The sequence below is a fragment of the Aethalodelphis obliquidens genome, unplaced genomic scaffold (genome assembly GCF_003676395.1).
Source record: "Aethalodelphis obliquidens isolate GAN/ISIS:26980383/991018 unplaced genomic scaffold, ASM367639v1 scaffold67, whole genome shotgun sequence".
Lineage (NCBI taxonomy): Eukaryota > Metazoa > Chordata > Mammalia > Artiodactyla > Delphinidae > Aethalodelphis > Aethalodelphis obliquidens.
The window spans coordinates 49,876-73,043 of record NW_020838011.1 but is presented as its reverse complement, the minus strand read 5'-3'; the positions used below and the strand labels follow the sequence as shown (position 1 = coordinate 73,043).

Here is a 23,168-nt window from a genome sequence, read left to right as displayed (position 1 = left end):
GGGAAGTCTGGTTCCCACTTTCATAGCTCACACCCAGCAGGGTGGGCTCCAGGTCAACCTCCACCCAACAAGAGCAAGCAAGACTTGCCTCACTAATGAAAAATACAAAACCCTTATTCAAAGTCCCCCAGTCCCTCTTAGAGAGGTCTTCCTCCCCTGTGATCAGAGACCTGCCCATTTCCCTGATTTTCAGAGCAGTGTTACTTGGCACTTCTGAGCGTCTTTGAACAATCCAGCTCTTCCAAGCTCAGGTGGTCCACTGCACCCACATCTAGCACGTTCTGTAATGTGAGTTTCCTCTCAGCACTCAGAAAGAATGTCTTGTTATACTGGGAACACACAGTATGTCCACAAAGCAAGTACACAGTGGCAAATGTAGTGAGTACTCAGGACGCACATGAAAAGAATTAGCCCACGGGTAAGAGGAATGTTCTGTTCCAGTTTGAGCCTGGAGGGCAGTGCTAGAAAAGTGCAGAACATGGGAGAAGGAACCTAAATCCTACTAGGAAGTGGGGAGGAAATCTGAGAACACTCAGCAAAGCAGAGATAAACAAAGGATGAGACTTGGGGTAAATAGTTGAGAGCTTTCAAGTCTGTGGAGATCACAGAGGAGTACAGAAAATAACCAGAGGGCACAAGTGAAGGAGGGGAAAACACTGAGAGAACAGGGGGAGCCGTTACGCGCAGCTGATTAATGTCTGGGGTTTTGGGCCAAGGAGGCAACTGTAACCATGAGAGCTGTAGAGACTGGGGCCTGACGGGCAAAGACATCACCGGGTAAAAATGCCAGCCAGGCACAAGCACGGCATGCCCCGCACCGTGTTCATGGTGGGGGGGGACGGAGGGGGCCGTGCCTCACACAGATCCCTTGTGTTTAATGCGGCTCCAGGCCCTCGCAAAGCCGAGCTGAACGCGTCTTAGCAGGGAGGCGATATGACTCTAAATGAGCAAAGGCAAAGGGTCCGGATCTAGTGGGCTCTTAAATGAGACCCACAGACTCCAGACGGACGCAGAGCCCCATCTCTGGCACTGTCATGAAGGGTAGGAATTCTGAGGGCAGGAGAGGGGCAGGGGCGGGGCTGGGGATGTGAACCAAGTGCTTTATTTTAGGAAAATGGAAAACAGCATAGAAGGAGAACTACTGAGACTCTGAGAGCAGGCAACTCAAAGCTTGTGACAAACGCGGGGAGGTCAGACATGGCCCACCGTACCCCCCATGGAGCTAGAGCGATAATAGTAACAATAAGAAGGTTATCGGGTATCGATACCCTTCACTCCAGCTCCTGGAACTTTCCTCTCTTCTCCTTAAATGCTTGCACCTCCCAGTGTCCTCGGCCTCTCCCTGAAAAGACTTGGGAGCAGTGTTTCTCCAAATCTGTCCTCCTCTTCTCCTCTCTTACTTTCCACGTTGATGTTGTCTTTGTCATCTGAGCGTCTCCTGCTCTGAAGCCGCGTTTTAAGTGAGTGGTTCTACCTGGGGAGTTGAAAAAAAATAATTCCAGTGCCAGACCCCACACCCAGACCAACGCCCAGACCAACACGAAACTCTGGGAGTGCAGCCCAGGCCTGCGTACTAGTTAACCGCTCCCAGAGGAGCCCAGTGTGCAGCCAGGATTGGCAGCCACTGCAAGACAGCATCCTTCTTAGAGGCTGGTTCCCGGATGGTTGGAGCTTGCCCTGTTGGCTGTGTGTCTGGTGCCTGTTATTCCTGCAGATGCCCCTCTGCAAGATCTCTTCCAACCTGCATAATCTTCCAGAGACTGAACAAATCTCCTCTTTTTGATAATTCCTAATCTAAAAGAGTGACCCGGTACTGCACTGCCCATCCCCACAGTCTGCTTCCAGAGTGGTCAGCCTGGCCTGAGGGATTTACTGGGCCTCCTACAATGTAAATCTCTTCCTTGGATGAAGTGGAATTGAGGACTTATCTAGTTCTCAGGGAGCTGAAGAACTTTAGTCTTCTACTTAAGACCCCAGGTGGGAAGCTCCCTGGAGCCTGGGCTGTCTAGTGGACAGGGAACTGCAGAAGTGGCCCCACGGTAGCATCCTCCCAGGTCCTCCTGGGAGCTCAGGCCTCAGCCTTCTTCAGCTTTCCAAAATATTCTAGGTACTAGGCTTAGCAAGTCCAACGCTCCTGAAGTTGAAGGCCACTTGGCAGTCCCTCATATCCTTCCCCCTAGGGGCAGGGTTCAAGAGCATCTCTTTCTTTGGACTACATCCCTTGTTAGTCAGCTCGGGGCCTATGGACAGAGACTAAGCTTTGAGGGTGGGTGAGCCTCCAGGTTCGGGAGGAGTTCCCCTTACAGCTCACAGCTCGGCTCAGGAAACAGTTCTGATGCCTGACGATGCCAGGCACTTGTGGGTGTGTAGGGAAGGCAAGGACTCAAAGACGAAGTGTCCTGGGGGAACTTGCACTCTGGGTTTCTAGGAAGCTCAGAATCAGGTGGCCATAAGTGCCCTCCTGTGGAAACTTCCCCACCCAGTTCTGTGCTTGCAGAATAGGAAAAAGTGACCCTAAATTTTCACGTGTTGGAATTAAGGTGAGTCACAGTCCAGATAGGACAGGCCCATGAAATGTGGGGGAAAAAAGCATTTCCAAGGCTCCATTAGCATGAACAAGATACACCCACATAACTAGGGAGTTTCCCTTCATAAAGGTACCCTGTGTGAAGTCAGTTCTTCCATGTGCTCAAACCACATAAAAATGTAGCCCGCTAACTTAACATGTGTGGATGTCGGTCATGCCGGTGTTGTGATGGTAGTTTAGCTATTCCAGCTCCGTGGGAGCTTTGCCGGATACATGAGCTCATCCCTTGGCAATGTTGCTGACACAGCCCCAGGTTAGCTCAGCCACCACACGGCCACCAGAGTGATCTCTCCACCTTACACATCTGAACTTGGCTTTAAATCCCTCATGGATTTCTTTTACCTAGTGCAGCGTGGCTGCAAGGATGACCCCGGGCCACATGTACCAGAATCACCTGTGGGTGGGAACCTCAGCCTGGAGTCAGACCCTTGGTTATTATTCTGTCATTTTGTGCTGGGTCCATACTTGTTAGGGGAAAAGAATAAGAAGACATCATGAAATAAGAGATTGGTTTGCAAGCAACAAATTACAAGAAACAGCAACTTTCTTTTTATGTTCCATGGTCCGTTCAAACTTATGATACTTCTGAGACATTGCAAGAGTCACAATCCTAGAAAGACATCTGAATACTATGATATCTACTACAGAAAAAAAAAAAGATTAATACACTCTAGGAAGATTTTCAGCATCAAAGATTGGAGCCAAAATGGGGTGTCTCATTAACCCAGAGATAACTAGCTGTCAGCCCAGAAATGTAATTCACAGGATCTGTGTATGCCGTTACCAGGGTTGCATCATACTGGACAGTCTACTTTCAGATGAACTGCCCCTGCACATAAGTGGCTGGTTGCTAAGCAGTGTCTTAGCTGTCTACTCCCCTGCTTTACCTGGGATGGGGTGGGGTGAGAATGCGCTGGGTGTCAGCAGCGAGCTGCTGGAATTCCCTCCAGAGAAGCTGTCCCTGGGAAAGCGAGCCAAAGCTGTCTTCCTTCCATACCCAGGAACCCACCCAGCCTGCCAGGGCTAAAGTGTAAACTTGACCGTGTTTACCTTGGTACCACTGGTCCCCCAGTCTGTTTCCTTTCTCTCTGTGGGGTTCGGCACCTCCTCATTGCCCAAATCCGCAGATCTAAGCCCAAACTAATCCTTTCCCCCTTCTCCAATCCAAGGCCTTCCTCAGACAGACACCCTGGCTTTTCTGTCCATGGTGTTGCAGCCTCCTCTTACCCAGCCCACAACTTTTGACTCATTCCCTCATCCCCACATCCAGTCAGTTCCCAGGTAGTGTTGGTTCTTCCTGAATAATCTCTCAAATCTGCCTCTTTCCTTTCTGTTCCCATTGCTACCACCTTGATTTAGGCTTCTAATCCCCACCCTGTCCCAGTCCTGCTGCAAAGGCCTCCAAAGTCATCTCCTGAAATGCCACTTGAATCACATCTCTCCAACATTCAGAGACGCAGTGGACCACAAAGTGTCCCCCCCTCCTCCTTCCGCTGTGCTCCACACCCGAATCTCAGCTATGCTCTCCCCGAGCGGACTGGGGTGCTTGCTGTTCCACCAGACAGCTGTTGTTTTCCTGCCTCCACACCTCTGCTCAGGCAGGTCTCTGAAGTTGAAAACCTTCCTTGAGAGAAAGTTTACTTCTGAACTTCAGGGCCTGCTCAGATACCAGCTCCTTTCGCCAGCCACCCCAGCTCCAAACGATGTGTCATCTCCATTCTCTGAAGAAGCAATTTGTATTAGCTCCAGTCATAAGGATTTACTTTGAAATAAAAGCAGTAACTAATACTTACTGAGTGTTTACCCCATGCCAGGTACTGTGCTAATTGCTGTATCTTGTTTGATCTTTCTGAAAATCTAATGACTTAGGTATTATCCCATTTCACAGATGAATAAACTGAGAAACGTTAAATAACTTGTTCAGTGTCACATAACTCAGAAGTGGTAGAGCAGTCTGTTACCTTCCTAGCATTTTAATCTGTCTATATCTGTTCAACCTCCCCATCCCACCTCAATATATTGTATCCAAAAAAGAGGAAGCATTTCTTACATACATTTACCCCCAGCGGTGTTTGGGAGAACCCCATCATTATAAACTGTTGGGCCTTCACTCACACTAAAATGTAAATGACCAACAGGAGCAACCATAACGAGATGACTTTGCCTTAAACAAAAACTCTGACGTTAAATCTGGCCTATGGTGCTTAAGATTTAGTCCTTTTTTCTCCTGCCCTTACTGTCCTCAACTGATACCCATGAGACTGTGCCAGATTCTCATACCTAGGGTCAGCTGCTGTATCACCGCACCTCTAGAAGTTCCCGAAATGACTTGCCTTGGCAGGTGGCTCTGCCCTTTCATTAGCCATACAGTTCCTGCTTCCCCTGATTTAATATCAGGAAGTTTCCACATAGTTCATCCCCTTCCCCCTCTTGGCCACAGTGCCTTCCTACTATTCTTTTCCCATTTTGTACTTTTGTTTGGTGCTTTTCCCTTCAACGTGTTATCGGAATCCAATCTGGGGATTTTTGCCAAGTTGTCTGAACTCTTTATCTCCACATGTGGTGTCTCACTTTGGTCTTAAACCCTCCTTTTTTGGTATGAATGCACATACTCTGTGAGCTATTTTAGGACCCAGCATCATTAAGAGACAAGATGAGTGTGGTTTGCAAATTACCATAACTTGGAGAAGTCTTTATACTCGACTCTCTTAGCCATGTTAATAAGTACTTAGTGAGAGCTATAATGTGAATAATATAAACCAGCATAATGCAGAAACCCTGTTTTTGATGTATGGTTGATTGATGATCGTTTCCCCACAGCAGATCTACCCTTCTCATTGGAACTTTCTTAGCTAATATATATTTAAATTATTTTACATCCCAGATTGTATACAAATTGGTTGTTGAGTGGGCAGTAGCCAAGAAACCTTGTTTATGGCAAGAGGAAGTCAAGTGGAAGATTAAAGAAAGTCGCAGTGAATAATCTTCCAGTTGATAAATAAGAAGTGACTATAGCACCACTTTGGTTAGGTACCTTGGCAAATGTGTACACTGGTATATTTTCAAGATCGTGGCTATCTTCTTAGTTCCGTATGACTAGTCATGTTATGTTCTGAATTTACTGCTGCCCTTTTTCCACTACATAGAATCTGGTCTGTCCCTCCTCCCAATGAACACGAAGTACATCTGATTCCAGAGTTTCTGGCTCAGTTATGACTCTATCAGGACACTGGCATCTTCAATTAGCCCTGTTAAGGGAAGCGCCAGAGAATAATGACGCACTAAGCTGTGTGGCACTAACTCTGAACTCAACAAGATTTCAGAGAAGAAATAAGTGCAAACTGGAGCTGTAAAAAAAAAAGAAGTCAAAAAGGAGATGAAACTTCAGCCTTAGAGCTCCAAATAAAAGGGTAGGGCATAGATAATAGATGAGAGGAAGGAGGACATCCCAAGTAGGCAAGTGCATCAGCATAAACAAAGGTTCTAGAAGTGGTAATAAGCATGTAATGAGAGAGTGAGCATGAATGCTAGGAGCAGAGAATTTGGTAGAAATAAGAAAGAAGAGTGAATTTGTAGGGTAAACATGGGGGGAGAGATCATGGGGAAAATGAAGGCAGCAATGAAAAAAATGCGGTTGAATAGGATATTAACAAAATTGAACAAAAATTGACTGTTAAGGAGAATTTGACTTTTAACCATTTCCCAGGTTCAATCGAGTATGTATATTTAGCTCCAAAACATGACCTCTCCTAACGTCTTCTGTGCAGCTTTTCCAGATGAAAATATTGGCTAACTAGGTAACCACTGATACCTTTCTAATAAAGCTCTGTTTTTTCATCACTGGGAGAATGAACTTTGTTATGAGTCATGTACAGTGCATTTAGGTAGATGAGGTGGTGCATTGGACTGATTTGTAGGGAATGAGAGCTCCCAGAACCAGGCAGTGGAGCTTCAAAACTTCATGGTTGTCAAAGATGCCATATGACTGTGCTCTAGGACACATTCATGATGGGTACATTCACTTCCAGCCCAAAAAGAAAATTCTTAGACCTGCCCTGGTTTCTTCTGTATAAATGGGTAAGTGACTTGTCCAAGGTCTCTTGGCTATAAGCAGTAGACAAGGATCCAGAGCCAAGTGTTCTCTTCCCAAAAGTGCTTTGGGTATTTTTGTTTGTTTCTTTGTTTTAATGGTAACATGGTGAGGGCATCTCAGGTCATGTCTGGGGAGTGTTTTGTGCTCTGTAAGAGACTAGGAAATTGTTCACATATTTCTTTTATATTATTCCCATGCTTTTTATAGGTAACAAATTTTAACTCTGTCCTCTCCTACAATTTTATGTAAGATCAGGTTGAATCAATTTCTTGTCAAGTTCAAAATTAATTCTATTTCAGGGTCTTTTTCTCATGACATTTGTGTGTTTTGTGAGAACTGCCCTTCTTTACCTCTTCAGAATCAAATTGAAATATTACAAATTTAAATCCATTGAAAATTCTTCCTTTTCTGTATCTTTAGTGATTTTTCAGACCATAGCTAATTTTAGGTTATAATTGAATAAGCAATCTGTGGTCTGTGGGCCATTTGTCTAGAATTTAATTAAGAGTGTCTGAGGGGGACAATGTAGACTTAGGTGGGCATTCCATAGGAGAATCTGACTCCTTCCAGGTAGTTTTAAGGTGACACTAGTTCCGTAAATTTAATTTTAGTTTTCTTCCAAACTTAAAACTTTCTTCTTCCTTACACAGTTTCACTCAGGACCTGGTTCTCTTTATTTCACTTTCTCTTTCTTCTCCTTCTCCTTTACTTCCTCCCTCCCTCCCTTATTTTTCTTCCTCTTTCTCTTCAAGGATTGATTAAAAGGAAGAGACCACCTAAGTTTACCAGGCAAGACTTATAAGGGAGCGGGCTTCCCTGGTGGCGCAGTGGTTGAGAGTCCGCCTGCCGATGCAGGGGACACGGGCTCGTGCCCCGGTCCTGGAAGATCCCACATGCCGCGGAGCGGCTGGGCCCGTGAGCCACGGCCACTGAGCCTGCGCGTCCGGAGCCTGTGCTCCGCAACGGGAGAGGCCACAGCAGTGAGAGGCCCGCGTACCGCAAAAAAAAAAAAAAGGGGGGGGGGAGCAAGAAAACAAACTTAGAGATCTGAGAAAGATCGAATGAAATTGAATGAGAATTGAGTTGAGAAAGATAAGAATGGAACATGGAGTAGCCTGGTTTGGGGGCATTCACGTGAAATAGAAAAATAGGGTGAGTTGGAGGTGGGGAAAGTCTTGGAATGGGCTCTCCCCACATCAGCCACCAGGCATCGCTGTGACAGCTTGGTTGCTGCCTGGAGTTGTCCACAGTGGGGAAGGAGAGGAGAGAGGCAGTGGGCAGTTAATCTGTACAGGATGTCTGCTAGACAGATGTTTGTGCAGCCTGAAGTCCTTACTGGAACAAAGGCAAGGATAAATAAATAATTGAACCTATTCTGGTGTTTGTCCCTATACATTTAAATATTCTGTGACTTGTTTTAAGTGGAATCCAAACACTGTGCGTGATTTAGATGGCAATGTTGTTACCCTTGGCTTGGCCTCAAGGGCTGGTTTTGAGCTTTCTGCCCAAAAATGAGCTCAGAATGAACTAAAAAGTTATTTTATCCTTAAAAACAGAAATAATTCTGGGTCTGCTTTGGCCTTCTTGGAAAAAAGGCAACGTGGAAAGATTTAGAAATTATTTTGGTAAAGAGTCATTTTTTCAGCTGCTCTCCTGAGGTAGAACAGAACCTTCAGGAATTGCAATTTGAGGTGATTTTGGCAGTGAAATTGCTTGTCAATGGAGTATGTGGGATGGTGGTTCTTCAGAGTGGGGACGGGGTGCAGTGCTGTTGGATCTGCCATCATATCAGCCCCACATATTTTCACCATCCTTCACTTCCATACAGAACGTGTCCACTTGGTGTCTCTGTGGGTCAACATTTGTTCAGGGACATCTGAAGTAGCAAGGGGTTTTGTAAATGTTGTGCAGCAAACTGGTCCTGATGGCCCTTCCTTTGCCTCTCCACCCCATCAACTCAACAGGGGTCAGTAATACAGATTTTTGTGGTATGCAACTCTTGTTGAATTCTAGGCATTGCCTGGTAGCAGAATTGACAAAATTATTTATGTTCTTGGGATGGTCCAAATATTGACCTAGCCCATCCACCCAAGGTTTTATATGTATTTCAAGAGTTGGGAGAGAGAAAGAGGAACTCACAGCATGATTCGTCCTAATTTGAATGCCCTGGTGATGGCTCTCAGAGTATTCCTGGGTAGGTTCAGATGTTTTTAAAGAATTTTTGCTCCTCCTGAAATGTTCTGCTTCATGGAATAAGGAGAGAATTGCAGGGAGATAAAACAGATCTGTTCTCCATTCAGTGCTTCAGTTTTATTACATTTAATTCTAAATGATACCATGTTTGTTGGTACAAGGATAGACACATAGACCAATGGAACAGAATAGCGAATCCAGAAGACGACTCACACATATATGATCAATGGATCTACCACAAAGGCACCACTTTCAGTAGGAAAAGGATGGTCTTTTCAACAAATGATGCCAAAACAATTGGTTATCCTTTGGGGAGAGAGGGATGAACTTTGACCTCTACTTCATAGCATACACAAAAATTAATTCAAGATGGACCACAAACCTAAATGTGAAAGGTAAAACCATAAAGCTTGTAGAAGAAAACAGGAGATCTTTAGGGCCATGGGCTACACAAAAAAAATTTAACAGGACACAAAATGCACTAATCATAAAAGAAAATTTTGATATATCAGACTATATTAAAACTATGAATATCTTAGTTTTGGACTTCCCTGGTGGCCTAGTGGTTAGGATTCCAGGCTTTCACTGTGGTGGCCCAGGTTCAATCCCTGGTCAGGGAAGATCCTGAAAGCCACGCAGTGTGGCCAAAAATAAATAAGTAAAATAAAGAATATCTTCGTTTGGGATTTCCTTGGTGGTCCAGTGGTTAAGCATCCATCTTCCAATGCAAGGGACGCCAGTTCGATCCCTGGCTGGGGAATTAAGATCCCACATGCCGTGGGGCAACTAAGCCCGCACGCTCTGGAGCCAGTGCACCACAACTAGAGAGAAGCCCGTGTGCCGCAACTAAGACCTGGCACAGCTAAATAAATAAATATAAATAAATAAATAAAATTAAAAAAATAAAGAATATCTTAGTTTTAAAATTAGGCTGTCAGAGGAATCCATAGCGTGTCTTCAAGACGTGTGACAGAAAATTAGGCTGGAGTTCTTCCACGTGCTCTCCAGAATCTGCCCCTGGCAACGATGGATAACTCTGCTCCCTGCTCTGCCTATAGAGAGATGGCTGTGAGTTGAAATAAATGGTTTGTCACAAGGCTGAGGCACTCAGATCTCACAGGAATCTTGCATTCCTCATGTGGTTTTGCTACGTGAGAGGCAGCTTTGTTCCCGAGCCCCTCCAATCTCTGAACACTGGTGTATTCTTCTCAGAACACTCCCTTGAGAACCCCCGATCCTTGAGGTCATCCCACCAAGTCCGTGTGTGGGAAGGAGGACAGTCTCTTGGGGCCCTCAGAGGTGAGCCAGATCCGGTTCTGTGGTGTCCAAGCTCTTGGGGTCCCAGGGCCCTGGAGGAAGGCTGGGATGCAGTGAGGCCCAGCCCTGCCCTACCCTGCCCTTTGTGGGGCCTTGTGTTGGTGAGGACAGATGAGGAAACATCAGAGACCGAGCCAGCAACACACATAAACACAGCACCGCTGTGCTAACCACGTCCATGTTTGCCACAGAAAAGCCAAGACCCCTGGCCAAGATAGATGCTTCCTTTCAGACCTAGGGTTTAGTGGGAAGGAAACACGAAATATATTTAGAGCTTTCAAAACTTTGTTTGGCACATTCTTACAAAGGGGAAAAATAAAACTACCCTGAGGGATTTTTAAAAAATCAGCTTCTAATACTTTAGATGAGTGGGAAAAATCTTACATGCTGTTATTTCCTTTCTGTTTCAAGAAGTTAATCGTGGGCTGGAAATAGCCTGTTGCAAAAGGGGAGACTTCATGCCCTTTGAATGCTGCTTATGCCAGAAAACTTTCCAGGCCCCAAGGGGAGGTTGTCCCTTTCCCAGGACTGTGATGCAAGATGACCCTAAAGTTAGATATTTTATTCAGCTGGAAGACCCAAGGCAGTGGAGAGCTGAAATTCAGAGGGAATAATTAACTCATTCTTTGAAGAAATGGTGTCGAGCTTTGGGTTCAGGCCAGGTTCGGTTCTGGAAGTTATGTGCTGTCACCCCAGGCTCCTGGCTCTCCTTCCCTCTAATGTGGACTCTCTGAAGGCCCCTGGTGCCTGAAACCAGGCACTGCGAATTAGCAGTGGATGTGCTGAGTGTCCAGCACGTTAACCAAGGAGTGGTTGTTTGTTGCCCCTTCCCCCCAGACAGAAATACTGGTATACAAAAAAGAGAAACATTCACTATTTTGGGAGTAAAGTTTCACTATATTAATTGGAAAGTCGCAGATAAGCAAAACAGCTGGTAAATTAAAACTCATTTAAGCATGATTCGTGGGAGAAGAAAATTTTGTAAGCAATATGTTTTTCTTCCTAATTGTCTTTTGACTGTCAAGATGTATGCATCACCAGAAAATAGCTTAAACTCCCGCTGGTGGCTGGGGTAAGCTAGTCTGGTCTTTGAAATTGGCTTCAGGTAATCAACAGAGGGGATAGCCTCCTAAATATAATGAGGTATTTACTTCCTAGTAATACTTAACAGATTACTAGCACGCTGAGGGATGTTAAAGACTGCTTAAAAGGATGGTTTGACTTTGTGCCCTCTCTTATAGGTCCCTCCATCGTGACGCCCCCCAAGGATATCTGGAATGTCACTGGCGCCCAGGTGTACTTGAGCTGTGAGGTCATCGGAATCCCAACCCCTGTCCTCATCTGGAACAAGGTCAGTGGCCCAGATTTCAGAAGATACCCGGCTCCTCTTATGCTGCACAGGGTAGTAATAGCCTAAAGTCCTCAGCCAGTCCAGTGCCTGCGGCTCCTTAAACTCAAGGCCTTCTGACAGTCTTCCAGACACCTGTCCTGGATCTATCAAACAATTTTACTGACCTCCAGAATAGTCCCTGCCCTGCTTTTGTTAGCAGTCCCTGAGCAGGGAGCCTTAGGAGCTGGAAGAACTATGATGCTAAACACCCATCCCACCCTCTGTGTGTGTGTGTGTGTGTGTGTGCATATGTGAGTGTGAGCGTGTGTGTGTGTTGCAGTGTAACACTGTTACAAGTTAAGATTGTGAGCTCCTTGGGCGGGTTGGCTGGGTTGTCTCTGAGCCAGGATTTCTCAGCGTCAGCACTGTTGACATTTTGATCCAGATGGTTCTTTGTTGTGGCAGCTGCCCTGTGCACAGTAAGTAGTTTTGCAGCGTCCCTGGCTTCTACCCACCTGATGCCAGTAGCAGGTGCGCGTGTGCGCACATACACACACCACTGTGATGGTTAAAAATGCCAGCAGACATTATCAGATGTTCCCTGAGGGAAAAGCCACCCTAGACTGAAAAACAATGCTCTCTCAGTTTTTCCTCCACATGAACATGGCATAGCATTCTTGTAAAGATTACATAAAGTAACCCAGCTACATCACTTGGCCCGTTGTCAGATACATAATTAGCACTCAGGAGATGTTAGCTCTTGTTCCTGAACATGTTTCCCTTTGAGGAGCGGTTATCTTGTATAGCTATCTTTATATTTGAAAGACAACATATTCTTAGTGTGTCTGTAGAAGGGAAGAGAAAACACTCGCTTGCCAGCTCAAGTAATACTTCACAGTCATACTGTACATTATTTTACATTATTGCCCTTATACCTTTTGACTTAAGTCTCACAACAGTCTGTGGGGTAAATATCATCGAACTCATGCTAACAAAAGGGAAATGTAGTTTCCGTTAAAAGGCATGACAAGAAGCCCCTTTTCAGCTGCTTTTCTTCTCCAGCAAGCTCTAAGGTGGATGATGGGCTCTCCTGATTATCTTGTTTCCTTGGTGTCTGACCAGGGGAGCAACTTCTAGAACTCCAGGAGGGATTTTGGCTCCCATTGTCAGAACTTTTTGTGTTGCAAGTTGTAGAAACTCACTTCACACTAGTTTAGGCAAAAGAGAAAAAAAAAAAGAGGGGGGGAACGTTTCTAGCCTCAAGGCCAGCTGGATCCAGGTACACAGTTGGGTCAGAACCCTAACTCTTGACTCTTTGCTCTCAATGTACCCTTACATCATTTTTTCCTTCTACTTCAGAAAGATTCCTCCATGCTATAGGCCATAGTGTCACTGGCAGCTCCAAGGTCACATTATAATGTTTCAAGACCCCAGAGGAAAGAAAGCGCCTCCTCTCTCTGCTGCTTTGTAGAATTCACACTGAAGGGCTCTGACCCAGGCTGGGTCACCTGCTAACCTCCGGGTCCCCCATGTGGCCGTCTGGCAGGAGCGGTGTCAGGGGGACTCTGGAACCTCTCTGGGGCTGGGGGGTGGGCAGAGATGACACCAGCTGTGCTATTACTGCCCTTTACAGCCAGAACGTCTGTTAAAGGGAGGGATGAAATTTTACCTCCGTAAACTATATTTTTTAAAAGGGGAGGCAGGAGCAGTGAAAAGCAAAAATGCAGCCGGTGGATGTGTTCCTCCTGGCCTTCAGCAAAAGCTGCTTATGCTCCTCATTGCTTATTTGGAGGTTGCTGGTTTGATCCAGGGGGTGGAGAGGTGAGGAACAACTTTTCCAAAGGATATCCATAAAAAGCTCTGTGCAGTTCTCTAGGGATACACAATGAGAAGCCAGGGTGACCCAAGCGTCCCAGGGCATGTGACCTTCATGACCGATCTTGACAGAGAGTAATTTCTTCAGTCCTTGCTCTGCCTATCGCTCCAGCTAACGTACGCACATACCAGGGAATAAATTAACCTCAGGAATCTTTTCCTTTAAACTTTAGGATCCTATGGGGGCAGATTCCATGGACTTCCCTGAGGGCTTGTCAACTGGGGGAGTTCGGCGGGGCGGGGGGGGGGGGGGGGGGGGGAAAGGATGGAGTGGGAGTGGAGAGAGAAAGAGAAAAAAAAGTCTACAGACTTGCCAAAACAAACAAAAACCCAACTGCCAGGCTCTGCTGATTTTCTTCCACCTTCATAATGTACTTTGCCACATGCATGACCTAAAGCAGTGTTTTTCAAACTGCAGACCATGACCCATCAGTGAGTCTTGAATTTAATGTAGGGATCACAAGAAGAATTTTCTTAAAAAATAAAATATAAAATGTCTTAGGTAAAGGTACATTTAGTAAAGGTATTTCATAAAACTTTTCCTTTGTATATTCCAGATCGCAATGCAAAATATATTTCTTACTATGGACCATGTCAAAGCACTTAGGGAGTCACTGACCTAAAGAATTAAAACAGGCCATTTGTTTTCTGCCCCACTCTCCTTGTAACCAAACTGTTAAGAATGCAGATTTATATTGAAGATCACCTGTCAAAGCCAATTTAAGCGCAGAACTGCTTTTTGGACATAAATGAATCTTAGAATCCTGACTTGTTAAACCAAGGTTCAAAGAAGGTAGCATGTCTTTCTTGCTCAAGGGTTCTTAGCAACAGCAGAACTGACAGGATAAGCCTTCTCTCCAAGACACTTCAGGCTACAGCGACAGTTCTATGGCAGCCTAGTGAGTGGTCTGTGCTATCCTGACCAGGACTTATCATGTGACCTTAACAAGTCCCATAGTTTTTTTCAGAAAACCCCTAGCCTATAAAGATTCCAAGGGAAATATTTTGAAATGGGGAAATGAACTGAAATAGCTGAATTTACCTTAACCCTGGTAAGTCAGAGGGATGCTTACAAGGAACGTGAAACACCAGAATTCCTTCCAAACATTTAGATGTTTCTGAGATTGAGGCTTTCTGTTCTTTTCCTACCTGAACATTTCTTCAGATTAGGACTTTCATGACCTCTAAGAATATTCTTTTTTTAGTAAAAAAAAAAAATATATATATGTATATATATATGTATATGTGTGTGATTGTGGTAAAAAGGAGAAACTATCCAAAGATGTATAAAGAAAGAGGTCATAACATCCTCCCACCTCCTTCCACTCCTTGAAATAACCAATGTGAACTTCCCAGGTTTTTATCTTTCTATACCCTTATTCATGCCCAAATGTATACAAACACATATTCCCAGTGTGCGGGGTGAGGTGGGGATGTAGTGTGCAAGTACTCTGAAATTGCGTTTCTCAAGAAATATTTCATGGGCATCCCTCCAGGTCTGCTTCTCAAGAACTACATAATATTCCAAGTGTGGATATACCATAATAAACACAGTTTCTGTGTTTCCAACTTTTCATCACCTTAGATAATGCTGCCTTAAATATCTGAGTATACATATCCTACATGCAACCACCTTTTTTGCCCCTATAGGATAGATTCCCCCAGAAGATACATGACTAAGTCAAAAGATTTAATTTTAGTCTTAATAGACATTGTCAGATTACTTTTTTTTAAAAATTCTTTACCACTTCATTTAATAATTATGAAAATGTTAAAAAATCTGACAAGTTGGAGGCAGTGTACCTCTTAGAGCACTCCTTAGTACCCTCAATACAGTAAACATTTATTTCTTATCTACAGTGTGTTATGCACTCTGCTAATCTCATTTGTTCCTGTTTTCAAGGAATTCTGTCTGGTTTCTTTTCTTTTTTAATTGAACTATAGTTGATTTATAATGTATTAATTTCTGCTATGCAGCAAAGTGATTCAGTTATATGTCTGAGTATAGCCCACATCTGCTAATCCCAACCTCCCACTCCATCCCTCCACCAACCCCCTCCCCCTTGGCAACCACAAGTCTGTCTTCTATGTCCGTGAGTTCTGTTCCTGTTTTGTAGATAGGTTCATTTGTGTCACATTTTAGATTCCACATATAAGTGATATTATATGGTGTTTGTCTTCTCTTTCTGACTTACTTCACTTCACTTAGTATGATAATCTCTAGATCCGTGTTGCTGCAAATGGCAGTTTTGTTCTTTTTATGGCTGAGTAGTATTCCATTGTATGCATGAACCAGATCTACTGTTTCCATTCATCTGTTGATGGACATTTAGGTTGTTTCCATGTCTTGACTATTGTGAATAGTGCTGCTGTGAACACAGGGGTGCACGTATCTTTGAATTAGTTTTCTCTGGCTATATGCCCAGTAGTGGGACTGCTGGATCATATGGTAATTCTATTTTTAGTTTTTTAAGGAACCTCCATACTGTTTTCCATAGTGGCTGTATCAATTTACATTCCCACCAACAGTGTAGGAGGATTCCCTTTTCTCCACACCCTCTCCAGCATGTTATTTGTAGACTTTTTAATGATGGCCATTCTGACTGGTGTGAGGTGGCACCTCATTGTAGTTTTGATTTGCATTTCTCTAATAATTAGCAACGTTGAGCATCTTTTCATGTGCTTATTGGCCATTTGTATTTCTTCTTCAGAGAAATATTTACTTAGGACTTCTGACCATTTTTCGATTGAGTCATTTTTTTTGTTGCTGGGTTGCATGAGGTGTTTGTGTATTTTGGAAATTAAGCCCTTGTGGGTCACATTGTTTGCAAATATTTTCTTCCATTCTGTAGGGTGTCTTTTCAGGTTTTGTATAGTTTCCCTTGCTGTGCAAAAGCCTGTAAGTTTGATTAGGTCCCATTTGTTTATTTTTATTTCTATTGCCTTGGGAGACTGACCTAAGAAAACGATTGGTACGATTTATGTCAGAGAATGTTTTGCCTACGATCTCTTCTAGGAGTTTTATGGTTTGTTTTATGCTTAAGTCTTTAAGCCATTTCGAGTTTATTTTCGTGTATGGTGAGAGGGTGTGTTCTAACTTCATTGATTTACATGTGGCTGTCCAATTTTCCCAACACCATTTGCTGAAGAGACTGTCTTTTTCCCATTGTATATTCTTGCCTTTGTTGAAAATTGACCATAGGCGTTTGGGTCTATTTCTGGGCTCTCTATTCTGTTCCACTGACCCATATGTCTCTTTTCATGCCAGTACCATGCTGTTTTGATTACTATAGCTTTGCAGTATTGTCTGAAGTCTGGGAGGGTTATGCCTCCTGTTTTGTTCTTTTTCTTCAGGATTGCTTTGGCAATTCTGGGTCTTTTATGGTTCCATATAGACCTGAGGATTATTTTTTCTAGTTCTGTGAAAAATGTCATGGGTAATTTGATAGGGACCCCATTAAATCTGCAGATTGCTTTGGGTCATATGGCCATTTTAGCAGTATTAATTCTTCCAATCCAAGAGCATGGGATATCTTTCCATTTCTTTGAATCATCTTCAGTTTCCTTTATTAATGGTTTATAGTTCTCAGCATATGTCTTCCACCTTCCTGGTCAGGTTTATGTCTAAATATTTTATTTTGGGGCGTGCAATTTTGAAAGGTATTTTTTTTTTACATTCCCTTTCTTATACTTGTTAGTGTAAAGAAATGCAACTGACTTCTGTATGGTATTCTTGTACCCTGCTGTCTTGCTGAATTCGTTTATCAGTTCTAGTAGTTTTTGTGTGGACAGTTAGGGTTTTCTATACACAGAATCATGTCATCTGAGTATAATGGCAGTTTTACCTCTTCCCTTTCAATTTGGATACCTTTTATTTCTTTTTCCTGTCTGATTGCTGTGGTGTCAGATCATTTTCTAAATGGATTGTAGCAGTTCACACTCTCCCCAGCAATGTTTGGATGTCATTTCCCTGCATCCTCACCAGCACTGAATATTACCACTCTTTTTAGTTTTTGTTAATGATGGGTACAAGTATCATCTCATTAATGCTTTAATTTCCTTGACTACTTTCAGAATATTTTTATATTTGAATTTTCTTTTATATGAATTACCTGTTCATAGCCTTAGTCATTTTTCTATTCGGTTGATTCTTGTTATTATCAGTTTGTGGCTTTTTGTACATTAGAGATACTGACCCTTGATCATGTATTACAAATATTTCTTCCTAACCAACCATTCTTTTATTTGTTTACAGTGGCTGAGGAGCTTAAAATTTTAACAGTTGTGTATTCTATTTCATCATAGAATTCTGAAATTTCACCAAAAAGGCACAGCAAATATGTTCTAAGCTGCATAAATGATCCCTGCAATTCAATGAATGCTTGAGGTTTATCAACCTGTAGCAATCAGACTAATGCATCCTGTTTCTGTAGTCATTGGCACCTTTTTCTTAGTTATTGCTTGTTGCAGCTAAAACACAACCACAGAGGGCTGAGGTGAATTCCTGGGTCTCCCTCTGATTCTTCACCTAGTTGAGGCTCTATGGTGAGCAGTGACTTCTAGGCAGTTTTTTCCACCCTACAAACTTCCAGCCCATTGCACACCTGTAGAATTATATTAGAAATCACTTTTCTCAGCTCAGCCTGCATCTTTTTTTCTCAAACCAAAAATGTATTTATCAACCAACTCCCCTTACATAAGTAAGGCAGTAGTTTGCCATATAAAAATTTGCCACGTAAAAATTCTTTGAACTTCTGTATGTTTTCTACATGATATAAAACTTTTTACAATATGTTAATTAAGATATGAGTTCTGTTGAATATAAGCATTCATTTTCCAATCAAATACTTAACAAGAACAGTTTCTTGGCACACAGTGGGTCGGGTTAATTGGTACAGAATGCTCTTTACTGAGCGCTACATGAGCTGAGGAGCAACAGCTCAGTTGCTAAGATTCACTGTTTCAACACGGTAGTGTTTTTCTCGTTTGGTCACATACAAAACCCTTAAAGAATTCTGAAATTCAATATATAAAGACCAGAGATATATTACTTTAGCCACTGAATCAAATTAATACTTAAAACCATTATTTAAAAAAGAGAGAGAAATACCAAAACCATTATTTAAAACCGTTTTTAAATAAATGTTTCAAGATCTGCACTAGTAAAACCATTTCTTCCAGTTTGCAACTTGGAAACTGAAGGAAAAAGATGCCTATTGAGTTTATCTGTTTTGTCTTTATAACATTCATATGAGAAAAACACTGAGATACCTGGTTTTCTCTCACTAATAGTGGCAATATGGGGAAGTGTCAGGGAAAAAAAGAAAAGCAAACAGGCGAAAACCAGGCATTCCAAATAAGTAATGCTAGGTATTTTTTATAGAGTAGGAGTTGGCCTAGATTCCACATGGTTTGCCAAGTGCCAATCCTGGTGTCATGAAGCAGAAAAAATAAAGGGTGGGTTTGATGCTGAGACAACAGCTTAGTAACAGCATGTGGTGGCAGTGGGCTCACAAGTAGGAGAAGCAACTCTGATGTAAAGTGTCAAAAAAAAAATTAGATACTATGATCTAACTCAAGATTTGCTTAATTATAAAAGAAAATGAAAACTACCTATTTGAGACTGTAAATCCTTTTTTCTAATTACAAAGGTAATATCAATAAACATCAACCTAACTCTTGAAGGCTGGGATGGAATAAACAAACATTGCTTCATGTATTCTTCGATATATATTTTTAAACCCATCATTATCACAAGCCTTAAAATATTTATACTGTGACTCAGCAATTCCACTTCTAGAAATTTATGCTAAATGTATATGTATGGAGGGGTTACAGGTAAATTTTATTCTTCTGTGAATTTTTATACATTTTCCAAAGTTTACATAATGAACACAGTTTACCTTTTTAAATGAGGGGGGGGGGAAGTAGGACAGTATTCTCTAGTGGCCTCAAGCCAAGGAAACCCAGTTTCTTCTTTCTTCATCTTTCTGAATCTCATCATGACATGCACAGGGATAGCAAGTTTTGTCATAAGAGAACAACGACAGCAGCTCGTACTGGACAGGCGTTTTTGTTCTCAGGTCTTTAGTAAATCATGTGATGAACCCTTAGCCCTCAGAATAAAGTAATGGTATTGGCTTTGGACTCAACCTGTTATTTTCCATTGTTGAGGCTGTGGCAGGAAGAGTCCCAAGAGTTGAGCTCTTACACAAGTCCCAAGTATCAAACCTAGGACTTGGTGACAGTTTATCAAAATGGCATATGGCAAACAAGACCCAACATTGAGAAGCAGAATTTACAAGGGCATGCGTTAATGATGGTAGCCAGTGGCAGGAAAGTGTGAGTCTGTATTCCCCAAACATGCAGAAAAATACATTAATTCAAAATATACAAGCTTAGAGGGAAACTGACAGGAAGAAGTAAAAAAAAGAATGTATATTTTACATAAGTATTCAGGAAAGGGTAATATGGAAATTGCTGGGTTTAATCCAGTTAGAAAGTCTGATGCATACCCTGTGCAATTCTAGGAATGTTGACCACTTCCAAGCTGATGATCCAGTGCAGAGAACTCAGACTATATCCCCCACCCCCGCCTTTTTTTTTTGTAGGTTAAAAGGGGTCATTATGGAGTTCAAAGAACAGAACTCTTGCCTGGCGACCGAGACAACCTGGCCATTCAGACCCGGGGTGGCCCAGAAAAGCATGAAGTAACTGGCTGGGTGCTGGTGAGTACCAAGAGCTAGCAAGGATTTCACTCTTAGGAATAGACAGAGCAAACCAAAGGTGCCTGATGTACTACCAGGCTCAAAGTATTCGTCTGCCCTTCCACATCTCTTTAGAACAGCCTTACCACAAGCTGCTGTTTCTCTTTCAAAGGAAACTTAAAAAAAAAAAAAACAACAGCTGGGGTTTATTAGGATGTTTTGGAAATCACCAAAAAATAAGTGAGAACCAACTTTTTTTTTCCCCTAAGAGTTCAAAGCAAAATCCTCAAAGGGAACTAATGACCCAAGCATTATTTTAATCAATTATTGATTATTTTACTTGACCTCTGATAGCCATGGACACGCATGGATAGTACTTAGATCACATACCCTACACCAAGGTCTCCCTCAGATGAGGATATGTGCACCTATCCTGTTTTTAACCTATGCAACGTGACCTGAAGTTGTCCATGACAGCTTTACCTCATAGTAGGAATCCTCCTGGCAGACCAAATACGATAGCTATACAATTACTCCTAACACAAGACTTGCACTGTTTCTAGCAGTAGAAATACTTTGCTATGAAACGCCTGGTTATGTTAGGAAACTTATGAAATAATGACCTAATTGAAGTCACAAGAAAAAAGTTCACTGCCATAGAGAAACTAAAGATCCTTTTTCTTTCACAGGTATCTCCTCTTAGTAAGGAAGATGCCGGAGAATATGAGTGCCACGCATCCAATTCCCAAGGACAGGCTTCGGCATCAGCAAAAATTACAGTGGTTGATGCCTTACATGAAATACCAGTGAAAAAAGGTAGGTAATAAATCTCATAACCATTTAAAAATGACTAGTGCTTTTGTTTAATAAAGGACAGAACCAAGTATGAAAGTATCAGACATAGCTCTTAATGAAATTGTGATGTTAGGAATCCACAAGGGAAGGACATTAAGTATGTAATCAAAATGTAGAGTGCATGGCTCCAAAAGAACATTCAGTGGTTGATGGAATGCTATTATTATGACTCAGATGCTTTCACTTTATCTTACACGTAAGAGTCAAACCTGATTGGAATGGTTTATATTTCCCATAACTTTCTATCTATCTTCACAGCATTTTCCTTGGTGTTGTGACTATTATATTAAATTCCCATTTAAAAGGAAATGATTGATTGTAGACAATTCTGGTCCTTCACTTTGAGCTTTTTATAAGAAAAAACCCAGAAAGAGTATATTGGCAAGTACTCAATTCTGTTCTGCCTCTATCCACTTCACTGTCAAAAGCTTCCTCTTAAGCATCCATCCTGGCGGTATGAGAGTAATGCTACTTTACATTTATATAGTTCTATTAGACTGATGTCTGACTTGGTTTTTCCTTAAGCCAAAAATAACGAAATTTACTGTCAGCATTTGTCAAAACCATTCCACTGTGTGGATCACTCAGCTGTGGTACGAAAGGAAGAAATATCAAGTAAAGATGTGTTTGGTCAGATTCTCTTCAGCCAAGATGTGTAAAGTCAAGTGATGAAACAGAGCAGTAGCTAAGAGTCATGTGTTTGAGTCTCAGCTCTGCCACTAATTATTCCATTTTAAATTCTGAATGAGAACTGGATGACAAAGGAAAGTTCCTTGGCCTCTCTGGATCTCACCTTGCTCATCTGTGAAACATGCTTCTCCCAATTCTATAGTAAGGTCTGTCACTTACAGATAGACAAGTACAACAAAATCACCTTCCACATCTAAAACCATATGGCTCAAATTCCAAAAAGCACTCCCACCATATCATTTACAGTTACACATCCTTTATCCCCACATTTTAACATCTTCACTTATTTGGAAACAAACACTAAACTACCTCAAAATTAGAAAGTCAACCATGTCCATATATGTAACTTATTTTTATCTTTTCTTTTTAAACAGGTGAAGGTGCTGAGCTGTAAACCTGCAGAATATATTTATCTGCATAGCTAAAAGTAGTCATGGGTAACTACAACCCCTGTTCTTGCCTAATAACCAGTTTCTTTTCATCCAGTCCACTAACACTTTAGTTATATTCACTGGTTTTACACCATGAAATACAAAATAAAGATAACACATCAAGACTGTCTACAAAAATTTGTCTATTTACAGAAGAAAAGCATGCATATCATTAAACAAAACAAATAAAATGCTTTTTCTCCTAGTGCAAGTACATTTTTGTTGTTTTAAAAATTTTTTAAAAGCTATATCATAGAAACAAGACACAAAGATTTTTAAAAGAGCTAAACACTCATCATTCGAGGTGCAATACTCATAGACATGAGTTCCTGAAACAACAGTTTGCATGCATAAGGCATTCGCACCAAAGAGATCTGGGGGAGAGAAAAAAAAGGTAATTAGCAAAGCTGTATTGAAGGGACCCCACTTCCCTACCCCAGAAAAAGCTAAAGACTTGGTACTGGAGGTGATGAACAAATGAGGCTGATAACACTCATCCTACCTTGGCCTTTGGTGGCTCTTCTCCTAAAAGGCTTTGGTATTCTGCCCTTTCTGCCAGATATAATATATATTCACCCTTCTCAATTAAAAGGTTTAACAAAACTCATTGTTTAAAATTCCTTGTACAAGGTCTTATTATTTCCAAAAGATGAACAGCTTAGCTTAGAGAAATTACCACACTGAAACTTAATTAGTTTTTAGAAAAACAGAATTGTTACCTTTTTTCCTCATTTAAAACTAGGACTCTTATCTTATAGAAGCATGCTATCAAAATTGTGAAAATGCCAATCTGTTCCACCACACTAAATCTGCCTGGATGATTAGGCCAACATGGTTATATCCTGAACAGATATCAACTGTCAGTAAGGTATGTACATACCTGGGTTTTATTTCGGCAGCCCCTGCATTCATACGTATGGGTCCTGGTGTTAGCAATCGCCATTATTCCACAAAGATTGCAAACATGAACCTGATATGGATCTGATGCCTCAAACAGTCTTTCCCTTAAAAACTGGGCTGCTCCGTGGGCAATCTGACAATCTCGTTCCATTTCTCCAAAACGCAGGCCACCATCACTGTCATGGAAAAA

General features: G+C 42.2%; 2 protein-coding genes across 3 annotated transcripts in view; one reads left to right on the top strand and one right to left on the bottom strand.

Moving 5' to 3' along the window:
* IGFBP7 (insulin like growth factor binding protein 7) overlaps positions 1-22,283 on the top strand; it is a 75,363-nt gene extending 53,080 nt beyond the window's left edge. The window contains exons 2-5 of the mRNA XM_027089666.1: positions 11,432-11,541; positions 20,007-20,123; positions 20,792-20,918; positions 22,022-22,283. Coding sequence (XP_026945467.1) covers positions 11,432-11,541; positions 20,007-20,123; positions 20,792-20,918; positions 22,022-22,041 — 374 coding nt within the window. The 3' untranslated portion in view covers positions 22,042-22,283. The remainder of the gene's footprint in view (positions 1-11,431; positions 11,542-20,006; positions 20,124-20,791; positions 20,919-22,021) is intronic.
* Positions 22,202-23,168, bottom strand: part of POLR2B (RNA polymerase II subunit B) — a 46,127-nt gene continuing 45,160 nt past the window's right edge. For both annotated transcript variants that reach the window (XM_027089664.1, XM_027089665.1), the window contains 2 exons: positions 22,959-23,154; positions 22,202-22,452 (listed from right to left, as the gene is read on the bottom strand). In XM_027089664.1, coding sequence (XP_026945465.1) covers positions 22,363-22,452; positions 22,959-23,154 — 286 coding nt within the window. In that variant the 3' untranslated portion in view covers positions 22,202-22,362. The remainder of the gene's footprint in view (positions 22,453-22,958; positions 23,155-23,168) is intronic.